This window comes from Thunnus albacares, chromosome 23 (genome assembly GCF_914725855.1).
Source record: "Thunnus albacares chromosome 23, fThuAlb1.1, whole genome shotgun sequence".
Classification (NCBI taxonomy): Eukaryota; Metazoa; Chordata; class Actinopteri; order Scombriformes; family Scombridae; genus Thunnus; species Thunnus albacares.
In genome coordinates, this window is record NC_058128.1 from 17,459,981 (window position 1) to 17,477,712 (window position 17,732).

The following is a 17,732-nucleotide window of genomic DNA, read 5'->3' on the forward strand; positions in this document are numbered from 1 at the left end:
TCGCCAGCAACAATGGAGAGAAAAGCAAAAGCAGAGAAACAGATGTGTTTGAACTTAGAAGATGCATGAAGCCCTGCGGTGTAAACGTTGCCAACCAAAAGAAGAAGGCGGCTCTGACACTTGTCATTCACTCTGGCTACATACTGTGCATCTACACCCTCAGCAACCACCCACCATCCACCACCCCCACTTAACATTCCTCCAGCTGGTCATTGCGCAGCCTGACGCATGTAATGTCACACTTGTGGGCCGTTGGCGAGCCACGATGCTTCACCCTGCCTCCTCAGTGAGAGAGACAAAGAAGAGTATTGTGTCGTCTGAGTGAGAGATAATGAAATAGAAAGAGAGACTGAGAGAGGTGTGTCAGGTTACGATCACATACGACCCCTCCACCCCACCCCCAAAAAACCTGTTGGAGTTTGAGTGGTGAAATCACTGTCCTGCAGCATGTAAACGAGAGATAACCCCGCCTCTGTACGTATGTGTGTGTGTTTGAAAGAGAGGCGTGTCATCTATGTGTCGAAGTAGATGGAGGCTTTCCTCACTAAACAGCACTTACACACACAGACACAGTATATGTATATATATATATATATATATACATACACATTAAAAGAAACACAATTAGACACACAAATTTGAAAAAAAAAGAGTCCCAGATAAGATCTCCCCCCCAAATCCCCCCCCCCCCCCCCGCATCTTTAACAACCTGAGCCCAAGGCATTGGTGTTTGCAAACAAACAACTTCTCTTTACAATCCCCACAGCAAACACACTTGCACGATGAGAAGACACCCCACTTTCTAGCTCAAAGTCCAGCCTGCAACAGAAACCACCGGGATGCTTAGAGAGAGATTTCCTGCTGGAATCAAAACACTCCTCTTAAGATAGCAGCACATGGATTAAGCACGTGGGAGGAAACATGCCTCCAGTAGCAAAAGGTGAACAGATTTGGCGGATTTAGACAACACCAAACAAACTGAGATAAAATTCATGCCAAGGAGGCTGCTCTTTCAACCAGTTAAGCGCAACAACTAGCATCCTGGGTTTAAAGAATCAAAAATGGGACCTCTCGTCTAGTATCTTTCAAGTCATTTTTTACTCATATTTCGGTAAAGGGAGCTGTTTGCCTTGGGAGAAACGGAAACAGCACCCAACCTATCCCGGGTCCAAACTAGTCACTGTCTGGCCGTATTGCTTCTCGCAGGCAATAACAGCCTCAGATCCTTAGACCCTCCTCTCTCTAACCTGTAATTGAGCGTTCAGACATCAGTGGAGTCGAAAAGTGACCAGTCTTGATCCCCTGGTATTTACACTTCAAACTCCCAACTATAGCCTAGAGGGCAAACACAACACACACACACACACACACAGACCTGACATGCACGCATTAAAGCCTATGTTGGATATGCAAGATTAAGCATGAATGCAATTCCTTTCTCGCTCATTAGACACACAAACAGAGACATGAACACTGTTATTACACCTGCATGTGCTCTCTGCTGACTCTAACTCCCTGCCTCAGGACAACGGAGCATCATGTCATTCAATTGAGTTTTCAGTGCTGTCAGTGTATGGTTTACGCTTTGATTAACAGATTTTGTAAAAATGTATTAACAATTAACAACCATTTAACAATTCCATATCTTAGAAGTGTGCCGGCCTTTATTTTTTTTTATCAAAAAAATAGTTTAGCATGTTTGGAAATCTGCCTACTGGCTTTCTTGCTGACAGTTAGATATAAAGATTGATACCTGTCATGTTTGTATATGAAGCTATAGCCAGCAGACAGTTAGCTTAGCGCAGACTGGAAACAGGGACATAGCTAGCGTGGCTGTGCCCGAAGGTAACAAATTCCACCTAATAAACAAACAAGATATAACTTGTTAATTAGTGAGCTTTAGAAGTGCTGGTAGGTGTTTGTTTTTGTTGGTCTTTGGACACAACCAGGCTAGCCCTGTTTACAGTCTTTCTGCTAAGCTAAGCTAATCGACTGCTAGCTGTAGCGTCATATACAGACACGTGAGTGGTATCAATATTATAATCAAACTTTCTGCTAGAAAACAAATAAGCGTATTTTCCAAAATGTTCAACTACACTTTTACATTTACTTTAAAATATAAATTAAAAGTTATTTTATGGATTCATTTTTTTGCTAGGACGACTGAAGAAAGATAAACTGGACACACATGGTGGGATAGTGCCCAGCCAGGTATGCGCACACAAACACATTCACAAACATGCAAACTGACAAGAGCGGCACACAGATACAGACAGGCATGCAGACAGAGAAAGCGAGAAGAAGACAGTAATCTAATAAGTTTCTGTAACCGCTCAGGATGGTTTTAGCCTCAACAACCACGTGGCAGGAGAGAAACACTCCAAATGGTCAAGCAATGGGTGCATTCTTCAGGAAAGCACGGAGAAAGAGAAAGAAAGGAAGATTGTCAAAGGAGAGGAATAACAACGAGTCAAAGAATGAGAAGAAAGAACAGTGAGATAGGATGAAGAGGGAGGAGACAGAGGGCAATGTGGTGAGGGGCAACGTTTAGCCTAAATCCAGCAGGGTGTGTGATATCTCAGGAATGAATGGGATCTCCCAATATCAGTTACTGAGAGTGCCAAGCCTGAGAATGGCTGCATATCTCACACACTGCAGAGAAACATATGAGCTGCTGTAGACAAGGCTTAAGAACACAGGCACCATCAAATATAGCAACCATACATGGTTTTACATACACACTGTGATGAAACTTATACCACTCTTTCTTCTGCTGATTGTTATTTAAAATTCCTTGGTAGTTTGGTTACTGAGCTGATACCAAGTTTTTTTTTTGAAAAAGTACAACCTAAGACTTCACAAATATATAAAAAATGTGTTAAATAAAGATATAAAGCAGTCATTCTGCAAGTGAAAAACAAGGAAATTCATTAAAGTAATTTCTGGCAGGTAAAAAGTAGCTTCAGTTGAAGTTTCTATGGGAAGAAATCTCAGATATCAAACTCCATTTTCCTGGGACCTTCCCCCCTTTTTTGTCCCCATCCATCAGTTTGAGGTCAGAAGTCATGTGTAAGAAGGTTCAGGGTCATTTCTCACCACTGAGTGTGTGTGTAAAACCCCATGTCCTGCTTTGATCTCACAGGTGAGAGGTCCTGTGTAAGCACTGTCTGTGTATGTGCATCGCTCCCACACCTGAGCTCCGGTGAGGAGTCACATATCTCTCGTCAGAACATCAGACCTGGGAAAAAGGATCGGGACAGGGGAAAGGCAATTTGTCCCTTGACTCACACAGGAGTAGTTTCTCAATATGTGTTCTTGTGACGCAATATTTTTGAGGCCAAATTATGATTCCAAACCAAAAGAATGCCAAGGACAAGGGCTGCATCAGATGATGATGTGGTTCAGGAGAGTTAATCAAGTCACATTATTCATACAGGGAGCAATGCATCATGCCCAAACAGCCTACAGTCTGTATTGCACAAGTTTAATTGTCCCTCATATTACACTTTTTTTCTTTCCTTTTAAATGATAAGGCAGCAGTTTTCAAAGGAATGTTTTTAAGTGGAAGTTCAGCGAGTCCATCAGCAGAGCATATTTTATCTTGGCCTGGGTTTTAAAATAAGCACAAAGCTAAAGCTCTTGTGTCACAGTAGAAATCTAATTATGTATGTAGAGAGAGGAGGAGCGAGAGAAAGCAAAGAAAGAGCGAAAGTGTGTGTAATGGGGGGGTGGACTAGAACAGAAATGTTAAAAAGCTGAGCTATGCAGCTCCTTGAATGGAATTAAGAACCAAACCAAAAGGCATGGACGCTCAGCAAAAGCCCCATGGGGGAAAAGAGGGCAAGCACAGGGAGGAGGGGGGAGGTTGGAGGCGGGTGTGTGTATGAGTGCGTGTAGCTGCATGCCATCCCGCTCACCGAGGATAAGGAAAACGATCAGAGCTAGGAGTGGAAAAAGACGATTTAGCATCAATCATTCTTAATCGTTTAAGTAACAATCTGCTGTCCTGCATCACTGAATGATATAACACAACTCCACCTAGAGCCAGTTAATGCGAGCTTTAACGTTTGCTGTTGTAAACCCCACCTATCAGGTAGATATTTCCTGAGGAAAAAATCTCCAGTGCACATTAGGTGATTCCTTTTGCATATCAGGAAGCAGATCTACAGCAATTTGCTTGGTGCAAAAAGAAGAATGTGGAGGCTATCAGGGCCACGACACACATGTTTGTGTCTTTCTCTCTGAACATCATGTCTAAACTAACTAATGAAACAATCTTCCCTGTGTCACATGTAGTCCACTGTTCCTTTTTTTTGCTCCCAAATCATCACTTTGACAATGAACGCTTGTCAAGTAGCCATGAACTGCATCAGATCTGATTGGTTTCTTGAGATCAATTGAGATTTCTGTCAAGACAAAATTTCCCAAAGGTCAAAAGTCCATTCAGGTACAATTAAAATCAAGCCTTTCTTTTCATCACCACTTTAGGAAATCGCTAATTATCTAGATTGCTGGCAACAGACTCTTATTAGCAACACATGCCAAGCGCTAGTAAATTTTGGCTTCAGATGGTGGGTCTGACTGTGAGCTCTGCTAACAACTCTGGCCATCAACCAGCTGGTATTATGAAGTAACTACGGTAACAAATTGGTGGAATTATCATTGATGTGTATCCTCTGTACAACTACAGGCTTGCTTTGATCAGGCACCGACTGGATGGGGCATAGTGATGTAGGAAAAGTTAATTACACCTGTCGAAGTAGGTTAGATATGAAAATATGGTTTTCAAGAATGAAGGAGGCAAGTGCATTAACTTCAAGTCCTTCTCTGTTTTGTGACACTTGAAGCAGTCAGAATAAATTGACAGATACTCATCTTTCAGAAAACACAATGAAAACCCCGAGGGTTTTAAGTGAAATTTGACGAGCTAAGATAAAAGCTCTTACAATGAGAACACATAACCCCTAGCTTTCAAACCACTGAGTTACTGTGAGTCACACACACACACACACACATACAAGGCAAGCACAGGGGGAGAGAGAATGAGGACAGATAGAACAGTGTTGTGGCTAGCAGAGTGTGTTAAACGAGTGTATCTCGGGAGAGATATTGGAGCATACTCATGTTTCAGCAGAGGGCTTGACAAACATTCCCAGGCCTTCTGTTCGCCAAAATAAAAAGCACCTGTGCAAGAGTGTTTTCAAAGAAGAGTCTTGATTAGGAGGATATAGAAAGTAAAATGTGTCATTCTTTGTGACAGATGGCAATCTCTTCATCTCTATTTCCCTGTCAGTCATCTCCAACCAACACAAATCAATGCTCGCTTTGATAGATAAACAGCCATTTGTTCTATTGATCAGGCATAGTGATTGGGGTTAAGGGGGCAAGACGGAACTAATGCACTCTGATCAGTCTCATCACTCATAGAAAGAGGATGTCAATGTTGATGTAAGCTGATGAAGATGATGTCGGCCTAGAAACCCAAACTGAACTGACTGGTATGTGCATAAGGCAGAGACGGAGAAAAGGTCAAAACATTAGCCTCACAGTAAGACTAAATACTGCTTAAGAGAACATGGGAGACCACTAGACCCAGAGAGTGATTAAATTATAGAGACAGCAACACAATCACAGTCTTGTTTCTTGGTGCTTCTTAAGATGCCGTTAGCTCATCAGTCCCCTCAGGCCTTCCTCTCCCAAGAGCCTGGGGTTGAAAGGTCAAGACATAAGTGGTAATGGTTACCTAACACTTGACATCAGGGTGAGCCACCAAAAAAAGGGGGGTTGGGGCAGTTTTTCAGAGTGTGTGCATCTGTTTAATTTTGCAAGAACACATGCTTAGATATATTTGTATGTGTGTGCCCTAATGAAGAGGTCCAGCCCCCATTGGGACCATCATGAGGTCACTGTTGTCAGGGATACTGCAAGAGCTGTCAACTGTTATTGACAACCAAGAGTGCAGAGGCAGTGAATGAGGGCTATAAGTCTTGTAACTATTGTGGTCAGTTGCTGCTTCCTCAGATGCTCTGTGGGTCTTCTATAACACCCATAAAGCACTTAGAGGGCAGTCTGTCTTTTGTTCATGAGAAAAGATGGCGCAAGTCCTTAAGCAAAAACACTGTTAGGGAAAAAAGGAGAGACTAGCGACTGATGAACCAGCAGTTGTTGCATTAACCTGTTCTGATGCAGTTGTATGAGCACCAAAGATCTGCTGAATTATTTCATCAGTGTTTCTGTCGCCGCCCAAGAATTTGTGAAATTTCTAGCTGTCATAATGATCCATTGCCTAGAGTTAAAATAACCACAAACGTGATTAGACTGATGAACTGAGGATATGGGTTTGCCCTGGTGCAGCCTGGTCCATCACAGTTGATTTGTATTCATGCAGTATGTGTGATATGCTGGCTTTGAGAAGAGCTAGATGATAGGGTGACACAGAAGGAAGGAGAATTGAAAAGATCTAGCTGTGTTGGGCTGTCTGCCCATTTCAGGGCTTAATGTGCTTTGAAAGATCAGCCAACAGAGAGAGAGGAGGAAGAAGAAAAGAATGGTTAAGAATAAGACAGAGAAAGAAAGACAGAGAGGAGGTTGAGCAACCAGCTGTCAATAGGTGACAGGGTAGTTATCCTGCCTGTCCAACTGCCTGATTAATGCCACAGTGCTTTCTTGCAAAGTGTGTGTGTGTGTGTGTGTGTGTGTGTGTGTGTGTGTGTGTGTTGTGTGTGTTGTGTGTGTGTGAGTTTGCTTGTACTGTAGCCGTGACCCTGCCAGTTTAGGTGTGAATGTCCAAGTGTTTGCATTGGTCTAATCTTTAACTTTAAAGAACAAAGTCTGCTTCTGTAGTGGAAAAAGGGAAACTTATGCGCAAATTCTTTCTGTGTGACCTTGTAGCATGAACGCACAAGCCTTCAGATCCAAACCTGTTACAAAAACCTTTCCAAAAAAAATCTAGATTTGAAAGTTATCTTTCATTCAAAATTGAAGCAGTTCCAAGAATAAACTTTTCAAGCTAGAAACGTTACTCTGGTGAAATCTTAGGAGACATCTTGCCACAAGATGTTAATCAACCTTTCTGCAGCCAAAAACCTTCAGCCTCTGCACTTCAAAGAGTACAGACTATGTATATGCTCCAAAGGAGGGAAATCATGTGTGTGCATATTCTTGCACTATATGGATGTGTGTGTACCTACTTCCTACAGAAACCCACATATCTGCAACAACAAAGCGGCTTGGTTATGAGGGTGCCCTGCTAATAGCACCTTTTCATTATCCCAACCAAACCACTTGCACACAATACATTTATCACCCAAACAGCACAAAAGCGGCACAACCGGATCCTGCATAGAGCCTGCAGCAAACAATTACTGAACATACAGTCAACACTACAGCCGAAACCTGCCCTTGGTCTCTGTTCAACAGAAAACTCTATATTGACTCTGCAGTTTGATGATTTATCACATGTGGTGACTCAGATTTCCAACATGAAAAACATTTATCACCTTGTTTGCCTGAACTGACACATGTAACTGACATGAAAATCAACAATTTCTTCATAGAAAAAGATAGAACAGAATGATAGAAGGAAAGATTTTTTTGAAATGTTATTTTACCTGAGACGGAAATGGTCATTGGTGCTTCCAGGGGCCTGTCATTGTCCAGGTCCCTGCTCAACCTCAGATCCCCGGTGTCCTCATTCAACAGCAGCAGTCTGAGCTCATTTCCAGATTCAAACTTGAACCGTAGCTTATCCGACACGTCAGGGTCATGAGCTGGTACCTTCCCAATTATTCCTGATGGAAAACTGTTGGACTTGTTGGTGACATAGTTGTTGAAAATTATCTCAAAGTTCTGCAGCACTGGCTCATTGTCGTTCATGTCTACCAGACGGATGTGCACAGTGGCCCGGCTCACTAGTGGTGCTGAGGTGGCCTGGACCACTATGACATACTCTGTTTTGGTCTCATAATCCAGGTCTGTGAGTGCAGTGAGGTCGCCATTGAAAATATCCAGCTGGAAAACTTCTGGGATATTCCCTTCTACGATCTGGTACATAATCTGAGCATTAGTGCCCTCATCAGGGTCTGTGGCAGTGATTCGGGCCACGACGGACCCCACTGGGCTGTTCTCCTCCACATCAATGAAAAGCTCGTCCTTCTCAAACACTGGAGCATTGTCATTTATGTCTTGAACTACAATATGAATGGGAACAGCTGCTTTTAGAGGAGGAACCCCCCTATCCACAGCAAAGGCCCTCAGGTTGTAAACAGGAACATTCTCCCGGTCCAGTTTGCGAGCAGTTCTGATGATACCAGAGTAAGGCTCTATGAAGAAATCCCCCTCCCCATCATCACCACCCTGAAATGTATAGCTCAACCTGCCATTTGAGCCAGAATCTCTGTCTGAAGCAGAGATCTGGAGAACGCTGGTGTAGACAGGTGCATCTTCAAATACAGTCCCCTGGTACATATCCCTGAGGAACTGGGGAGCATTATCATTAGCATCAAGGATGATAATCTCTACATAGGTGGTATCAGATTTCTGAGGGATGCCGTTGTCTCTAGCAATAATGGCTAATGTGTAGGACGCCTGGTCTTCATAGTCAATCTCCATTTGTGTTGTGATGGCACCAGTGTCTGGGTCAATTTTAAACTGAGGAACATTGTCCTCCATAACGTATGTTATGCGAGCGTTTTCCCCTGTGTCCTCATCCGTCGCACTGATCACCACCACAGTGGAGCCCACAGGTCGTTCTTCACTGAGCATCACCTGGTAGTTGGCACTTTGGAAGACCGGCCTATGTGTGTTGGCGTCTGTCACATTGATGAACACCTGAGCAGTGTCGTAACGCGTTCCATCACTGGCAGTAACTGTCAAGACATATTGGCGTTCTTGCTTGTAGTCTAAGGGGAGGGCTAAAGTGATGAGCCCACCGCCGCTCTGGCTAGTGATGGCAAAGCGGTTCCTGGTGTTGCCACTGGAGATCTGATAAGTCACCACACTGTTCACATCCCTATCCACGGCCGTCACTGTCAGCACACTGGTTCCCACCACAGCATCTTCATTGATCTTCAACGAGTAGATTTTCTCTGTAAATGTGGGTACGTTGTCATTCACATCAAGCACCGTGATGCTGACGCTGGCTGAGGATGACATCACGGGTATCCCATTATCCCTTGCCTCCACGCCAAAGGTGTAGAACTCAGTGGTCTCTCTGTCAAGCTCTTCACTTACTGTAATCCAGCCTGTGCTGTTATTGATGGTGAACGGAAAACCAGGGGTGGTATCAGTTAGCCGGTATTCCAGACGGGCATTTTCTCCTGAATCACCATCAATTGCTTGAATGTGGATCACGGAGTAACCGATGGCCACATTTTCCAACACAGTAGCCTGGAAAGGTGTACTGACAAACATGGGAGCATTGTCATTCACGTCAACCACTTGCACCACCACCATACCTGTGCCATTAATCAGCGGAGGTCTGCCACCGTCCTGAGCTTTAATTCTCAGATTATACTCCCGAATCATCTCATAGTCCAGAGGATTGATGACATCAATCACACCAGTGGGGGAGTGAATGTAAAACTGTCCTTTAACATTACCGCTGATGATGCTGTAGTGAACTTTGGCGTTGTTCCCCTCATCTTTGTCTGTGGCCTCCACCTGGATGACTTTTGTGTTGACTGCCACATTTTCTGGGACCTGCACAACATACCTCTTTTCACTAAACTGTGGGTAGTTGTCATTCTCATCCTCCACAGAGATGTGGACAGTGGCAGTGGCACTGCGGGGACCTGGGTCTTTGCCCTGGTCATTGGCTTCAACAATCAGCTGGTATTGGGCCCTGGTCTCCCTGTCGGGCCGCTCTCTGATCCTCACCAGACCATTCCGTGGGTCGATTTCAAATACAGAATTAACTCCTTCGCCATTCACAATTTTATAAATCATGTTGGCGTTGGAGGGAGCATCTCCATCAGTGGCCCGGATTGTCATCACTTCAAAGCCCACCTCTACATTCTCCCGGATACTAACACGGTATTCAGTTTGCTCAAACACCGGGCCATGGTCATTAGTGTCACTCACAGTGACAGTGAGGTAAGAAGTGGCTGACCTTTTGGGGGTGCCATTGTCAGTCACAGTGACTTTAAAAACATGGGTGTCTTTGACTTCTCTGTCTAGTGCCTGGACGGTTGTTATGCTCCCTGTCTGAGAATCGATGGTAAAAAAGTCATTGGACCTGCTGTCAAATAAGGCTTCCATGCCGTACTCCAGCCTCCCTGCCTCTCCATCATCCGGGTCAGTGGCTTTCAGGGTGATAACCCGCGTACCCGCAGGCTCATTTTCGGGCACGGACACCTGATAGTTGGGGAGCTGGAACTGGGGAGACGTGTTTACTTGTCGCTTCCCTCTTCGGATCAATTTGCCCGACTTTCTCTGGACGGTTTCTGATAAGGATCCATGTTGTTCAGGCACTTTTGTGAGCGTCAAACTCAGCTGCACAGAGAGCCGACCGCCTGGAGAGCTGTGCAACGGGCAGTGCAAATTCACCTCGGGCTGTCCTCTGTGCTCAAGACATAAGTCATTGACCAGGAACAAATTCCCATGATTGAACACCGCAACTAAGCCTTTTCCAACACACACAGAGTCCAAAAGGGCGATGTTCCGCGTAAAGGCAGGCAAAAGCTCTGTTACATTCAAAAGCAATTTACCTGCGGATAAGCAGGAAGTTGCTTCCAGATTTGAAAGGTGTTTAATGTCAATATCTGGCTTACCTGACGCTTTCTTTCTCTTGTATTTGATAAAACAGTCCTGGCCATGAACGAACACATTAAAACGTGTGAGAATAACATCTCCAGATGTCAAGGAACCTGTTCGGAAATAAACAGGCGCAGGGTTCCTCAGTGTGTGCGCACACTTCACTCTCTGGGACAGACGGATAACTCCGTCGTGCCTCCCAACTTGGAAAAAGTTCTGAATAAATTTAGGGGATAAAGTCCTGTCAAGTTTATAAGTCCTCCCTGGGCCAAGCGACAGGTTTGCCAAATGCGTCCCGGGCTGTAAAGTCTCCGAAAGGTGTAGCTCCAAACATCCCACAATAAGCGGCACGTTGAACAAGACACAAACCCAAATCCAATACATCGGTAACTCCATGCTTTTAAACCTTCCAAATCCCATTCACCTTCACCGAAACTCCTCCGCAAAAGCATTAACTCTCCCTCTCCCAACACCGCGTCTTACTTTTATCCCTCATTGTGAAGTTTTAACGCGGAAAAAGACGCTCGTTATCCATAGTATCAGTGTATCCACGGCGCGCAGCGGCTGCGTTAACCCACACTGAGTTTAAAATGAGTACAAAATGGCTCCGTGGCTCTCCTCCTCCTCCTCCTCCTCCTCAAGCTTATTACCATAAACCTGCTGTGTTCCCCCTCCGGGACGCTTTCACGGGGGGGACTTTTTTTTTCTCATGGAGATTTAGGAAGTGGCCCTGACCGGGTGACCAATGCGCGCAAGTGCATTGTTATTACAATAGGGTGAGAGTTGGTTTAAATTCCTAATGCGTGTTTGAGTGTCGCTCCCTCTTCAACTTTTTTATGTTGAAGTAGTTGTAAGCAGTGACGGTACATGAAGAAGACATAAAAAGAAGTTGAACTAAAGCCTAAAGTCCATAATTTTAGAAAATGATGTCACATCTTGAATCAACTGGTAAACGGCTGTGATTACAATAAACGGAGGAGAGTTTACATTGATTCATATCATTTGGATCTATCAAACTCTTTTCAGCAAACCTGATGAATGTTAAATGTAAAGCAGATGTTTGCAAAGTGATATATGATTGCGTTGTGCACTGTGGGAATTATGTTCATTACACTGTAATTGTTCTGGGATAAAATGTTCTCAGAATTTAAAATCGGTTCTGTCTAAGGTTGGAAAAACTCATTTTATGGTTTTATTATGCTCCTAATACTCTTTTTTTCTTTTTGTCTTGTTTTCTGAACTTTTATCACTTTTGTCACTTTACAGCTTTGCAAAGTGGTATATCAACAAAACCTTTCATTTTATTGTTTTGTTTTTCTTTATGTTCTCTGTATTCCGATCACATTTATTGTCCCCCCCCCCCAAGAAAACCAGTTTTAGGCTGACAGATGATTTACAGCGGTGCTTCTCAACCTGGGGTACAGGGACCCCTGGGCCCCCCTTGAGAGGGTTCCAGGGGGTCCCCAGAAAAATGGGGAATATTTTAATTTCACTATTATTTCATTAACTAGAAGTTAGCCTGATGAGAGAATGCATAAAAATGATTACTATGTTCATAGGTTTCACACTCTTCTCTGTTTATCTGCCAATCTACAGAAAAGACAGTTATGAAATGTCATCAGGTGGGGATCCCTGACACTACATCTTATCAAATACGGGTCCGCAGCCTGATGTGTATCAATTTAGGGGTCCTTGACACCAAAAAGGTTGAGAACCACTGACTTACAGGACAATTTAACAGAAATTACCACACATTCAATCTATTTTGGGAAATAATACAAGGTTATGAAACTAAACTTCTATAATTAGGCGGTGGCGTGACTGTCCAGGATGTTGCTGTGCTTAACAATACTGACTGGAGACAACAGGTCCACCCTGGAGGTTTATCTTGTATAATAGTGCCCCGCTGTGGACCAATAACAGTACAACAACCAAAGTACTCTCACTAAGTATTGGACTTTCATGACTCCGAACAGAATTTTTAAATATACAGATGAAAACAACTCAACATATCACTTATCAGGTTTATTCACTCACTTTTAAAATTTCAGGTATTTACAGTTTGTACACAATGCCAACCAAAGAGAAAAGGCACTTAAAATTTTCTTGTAGGTTTTTTCAACAACAAAGAATTAAAATATGTATAGGGCTGAGCGATATGACCAAAGTCACATGACATATATTGTCATATCACACAGCCCTAAATATGTATATTTTAAAATAAACATGGCATCAAAATGCAGCAGTATAAAACAGTTGAGTAATAACAAGTAAAAACTGTTTCTATTCTTTGTTTCAAATTTCAAAGAGAGCTCAAACAACAAATACCAGCATATTTACTCTTTTCTTTTTGTATTCAGTTGCAATCATTTGTTAACTCTGCAAATTTTTAGTCAATAATTTCTACTGACTTTTGAACACGATATCTTCTTTAAAAAGGAGAAAACGTCCAAACAACAAACACTTGCAGAGAAACTCTACTCTGTACTTGGTTTTTACTTTACTAACTTGATTTCCTTTAAAGAAAAGAAAAACTAGCTTATTTTGTGACAATGACTCAAATAACTAGAGTCACGGATTCATATTGATCACCAAGGAACTGTCAACATCAAATACTAAAACTGGAAGCAGCTGGTGTTTAAATGTTGCAACACATATAAAAAATGGAGTTTTTGTTAGCCTTACAGGTCTGCAGTTGGCCCAGAGTTAGGGTAAACATGAGTGACAGTCTATGAGGAAAAAGGTGAAGGAGCAGAGAGAATCACTGAGAACACGAGTAGCCTCGGAAATGCCAAGAAAAGCTAAATGTCAAGTTTTCAGTACAGTGAATAAAAAAAGAGTGTAACAGAGCCACGTTCATTCCCAGATGAGTCTGAGTGCCCGCAAGAACCTACTATGCCTCCTTCCCCTGGATCACTAGTAGGTTTTATATTATTACAGTAAAGAAAACAACAATAACTGGCTCAGACCACACACTGTCAGCATTTTCTCTCCCACTGCAAACCAAAACACTGAGAACTGTGTGATGAAAAAACATCTCCAAATAAAAGTTTAAGTCTGTGGATCATTTTTCATCAATAGAATATTCAAAAGCTGAATATTTTTCAAAAAGGTGAGCTTGATGTTGGTGTCTGACATGGCAACTTCACATGTCTTAAATTGATTTTTTTTAAAAAAAAAAAAAAACACTTTTAGCACTGAGTGTATTCTTCTTGAATACAGTACATAAACCAGTACCAAGTACATGATTATCCAACAGTCTTGTTTGCCTAAATAAAACTTATTTCAAGGTGTTATTCCTTGTAACGCATATTCATCAGTAACAGCACAACTAGTGCCATCATGAAGGTGCAATAGAGAATTATCTTGGCATAAATTATGACACAAGCAGAAACAGACATACTGTACCTGGAAATGTTTGCTGAGGTGTTGAAGTAGATCCATTTAGTGATGTTAGAAGTACGTAAGTGAACGTTTGTAACGCTTGATTTCCTTTTAAAGCGAGGTTACTGTTGCTTAGTAAACCATATTATTACCGTGTAGTGTTAACTCCAAAACACTTGCCGACTGGAGATGATTTTAGCTGAACAAAAACTTCGGTCAGTTAACAGACAAGCTCACAGTATGTAACCGTTTTGTCCTTGTGTCATCGATACTGTTGAGCTCACCTGGAGCAGCGTGTCATAAAGCCCTAAGAAACTGTTTATTTTCCAAAATCAGTGTGCTCTAATGTACCAGACAGAGTGCATTTCCACCACGGCTGGGCTGCGGGGTCGTCTCAGCTGACTGGTTCAGGGGTCTGCTTCTCCTTGAGCCGCGCGGCTGCTAACAAACGTTCTCGGCCCTGCTGGAGCGTGTATTCACTGGGCCCAAGCTGGATGATCTTCCCGCTACCCAGACACTCGTCTCCTTTGTAGAGTACAGCAAACTGGGGGAGAAATGAAAAGGAGGACTTAAAAAACTAAGAGGAAGTGTGTTGTTGTTTTTTTGAGTCTTTTAGGCTGGCATTGAAGCTGGTGTAACAGCATAGTCCTGAGCAACTACACTGAATTCTAAGAAATAGCTGCGTTACCTGTCCAGGCGTCAGAGCTCTAACTGGCTGGGAGAGTGAGATCCACACAGAGCCGTCCATGTTCAGAGTCACAGTGCAGGGAGCTGGAAAGCGTAAAAAAAAGATTTTTACATCACGATTACACTTCTCGTTTATCAATACAGCTGCCCTGATAATGAAAAACTCACTGAGCGGCATCTGGTGGATGAAGCGGAAGTGACACTCCATCATCTGGGTCCTGGCTAGTGCGGGAGGCGGGTCATCTGCTATCCAGTGGAAGCGGTCCGTCCGCATCGTGTCACGGAACAGAGACGAGTGATTGGTAGCTGGAGCCTGAGCCACGAGAGATTTAAGGACGGAAGTAACAGCAAAAATTGGACAAGTTTTCAAACAGTTTTGGTTGATGTTGCATGGATGACAAAAGCATATAAAAGTGAGCAAAATCTATGAGAATCCGAAGAGTTATTGATAACTTTTCTCTCTCTCAGCAACTCAGAAAGTCTAAAAGGAGGCTTCATGATTCAAGAGGAAACAGAAATCAAAGATGTTTCAACAGAAACTGATTAACTCACGACAAACACATCTCCAGTCGTGATGTCTTTGTCCACGACAAACCAGGCATCTTTCTGCCCTCCTATCCTCGCCCTCTGGCCCAGAGTCAGAGTGAACCAGCCTGGATGGATGGAGACACAGAGGAACATGTGGAGAAAGGGACATGATATGCTCTATGAGTTTGGAACATAAGGTAAAGTACAAACAGCTTTATCACCTAAAGGGATTTTAACGTTTTTTTTGTTGGCCTAAAATGTAATATTTTAGGAGTTATTACCTTCTCTCTGTGTGATTATGTAATAGTGACACACTAGTTCTTTGTTGCAAGAAACATTCAAACTTTGAGAACCTGTGAACTACAAACATACCTTTGTGTTTTCCCATTATGGTCCCATCCTCAATGGAGACAAAGTTCCCTGGTTTAGATTCTAGATACTGGAAAGAGTAACAAAAATGTAAATTTACATGTATCTCTTAATAAATTATGGTATTTAAACTCATCACAGACAGAGGACAACAAACACTGAAAAAAGGAAAAGAAAAATCAAAGAAGACAAAAATTGTTTTTAATCAAAGCTTAATTTCTCACCTCCAAAATAAAGTTTTCAAAGTTTCTCTCTCCAATGAAGCAGATACCCATGCTCTGAAAGAAATAACAGTCACATGTTGCAGTTGACAATACAGACAAGAAAGTGCTTTTTGTTCATTGGTCAGAAACTCAAAATGACATTTCTTAGTGCAGATTATAAAAATCTTTTTTATCAGCATGAATTCGATTTAAATTGTCTTTCTTTAAATGTCTGTTTTATGTAAATTTTTTTCTACCTCTTTCTTCTTCAGCACATGGTGGAACCCGGCTTCAGCAGCAATCTTTTTCACAAAATCTTTGGTGAGTCCAGCAAGTGGGAACATGGTTTGTCGCAAGGCGTCTTGTGAGATCTGGCTGAGGAAGAAAGTTTGGTCTTTGACGAGATCTGCTCCCTTGTGCAGCCTCACCGCTGGTAAAGAAAGGATAAGAGGGATAAGTGTAAAACAGACCGGTTGCAAATTTCGGCTTAAAACAGGAGAAGTAAAAAAAAAAAAAAAAAAAAGTGGAGGGGTGAAGTCTTACGATTTCTGATCTCAAAACGATCTCTGAAGAGCGTGGTGGGCGGGGCTGTGTGTGTCTGTTGAAAAACCTCTGCGTCTTCCTGGGACGTCCTAGCGTAGTGGCCCGTTGCCATGGCATCAGCACCTATGTCAACAACAACAACAGCCCAATACTTATTATACACAATCTGCCTGAGGTTCTGAGAGCAGCTGGAAGTGTTTATATCTTTAAACGTAAACTTAAAACCTACCTCTTTAGTCTGGATGAGGAACGATTTATAGACATTATTAACTTTATTTATTTACCCTCTAATAGATCATCTTTGTTTTTTATCTAACTTTTGTTTCTCTATTATTTATTTTTTTCAGGCCCAGTTTAACACAATAATCAAAACCCTAGCCTTCCAGCCAAAAAGCACACAAGTGAAACTAATATTAAGCACCTTAGAACATGTTTATGTCAGCACACGTCTATAATATAACTACGTACCCAGAGTGTTGATGGCATATTTGTGGAAATGGTTGAATTTGATGTGCTTGTTGCAGAGTATATCTGGGTTTGGAGTCCTGCCCTTCTCATACTCCTTTAACAGATTACTGAACAGGGGGAAAGAGACAGATATGAAATTCATATTAGAGAATTAGGATATTAAAAACTGCTGTGATTTGTGAATGACAGACTCAAATACCTGAAAACTTCATGCCAGTACTCTTTGACATAAGACACTTGGTGGAAGGGGATATCCAGAGTCTTGCACACTCTGTAGGCGTCCTCACAGTCTTTCTCTGTGGTGCAAAGTCCGCTTTCATCCAGAGAGTCCCAGTTCTTCATAAACACTCCTGTCACACTGTAACCTAACAAAAAAAGCACATTTGTCAACAAAAACAGAAAATACACTGCCTTTAACGGCTTGGAGAAAAATACAGATAACTTTCCTTGTAGTCTCATTCAGGTAAAGCTGAACGGGATAACAAACGCTCAACTAACCAACTTTAATGAGTCAGATCAATTATTTTCTGTTTCATGAGGCTTCAGACTTGGAAGGTTTCTCACCTCTTCTCTTCAGTAACAACGCCGCCACGGAGCTGTCGACGCCGCCAGACATGGCGCACACGACGTGCCTTATAAAACCCATGTTTTCAAATTACAGTCCGTCTCTTTTGTTGATTTGTTTTCCTTATGTAACTAAGAAAAGTTAGCTAACTGCTGTCCTTTCACCACCTGAAGGAACTGCCATGTTTGCGGCCCGTCTGATAAGAACGTCCGACTAGAAACACGATTCAAACG

At 42.5% G+C, this 17,732-nt stretch overlaps 2 protein-coding genes and 1 long non-coding RNA gene across 6 annotated transcripts in view; 1 reads left to right on the forward strand and 2 right to left on the reverse strand.

Annotated features, from left to right (window-relative positions):
* The window catches only part of celsr1a (cadherin EGF LAG seven-pass G-type receptor 1a), a 94,918-nt gene extending 83,527 nt beyond the window's left edge, over window positions 1–11,391 (reverse strand). For all 4 annotated transcript variants that reach the window (XM_044342720.1, XM_044342723.1, XM_044342719.1 and 1 more), the window contains exon 1: window positions 7,611–11,391. In XM_044342720.1, coding sequence (XP_044198655.1) covers window positions 7,611–11,172 — 3,562 coding nt within the window. In that variant the 5' untranslated portion in view covers window positions 11,173–11,391. The remainder of the gene's footprint in view (window positions 1–7,610) is intronic.
* LOC122974787 lies at window positions 1,771–15,051 on the forward strand. The gene is made up of 3 exons (XR_006400442.1): window positions 1,771–1,845; window positions 2,159–2,211; window positions 14,968–15,051. It is a non-coding gene; the product is annotated as an uncharacterized LOC122974787 (long non-coding RNA).
* Window positions 13,930–17,693, reverse strand: trmu (tRNA 5-methylaminomethyl-2-thiouridylate methyltransferase). The gene is made up of 11 exons (XM_044342724.1): window positions 17,499–17,693; window positions 17,134–17,299; window positions 16,935–17,041; window positions 16,467–16,589; window positions 16,181–16,353; window positions 15,945–15,998; window positions 15,724–15,790; window positions 15,376–15,476; window positions 14,992–15,136; window positions 14,825–14,907; window positions 13,930–14,680 (listed from the first exon to the last, which is right to left on the reverse strand). Exons 1-11 carry the CDS (start codon window positions 17,578–17,580, stop codon window positions 14,531–14,533), a joined length of 1,251 nt encoding a protein of 416 aa, XP_044198659.1. The 5' UTR covers window positions 17,581–17,693; the 3' UTR covers window positions 13,930–14,530.
* Between the last annotated feature and the right edge of the window lie 39 nt (window positions 17,694–17,732).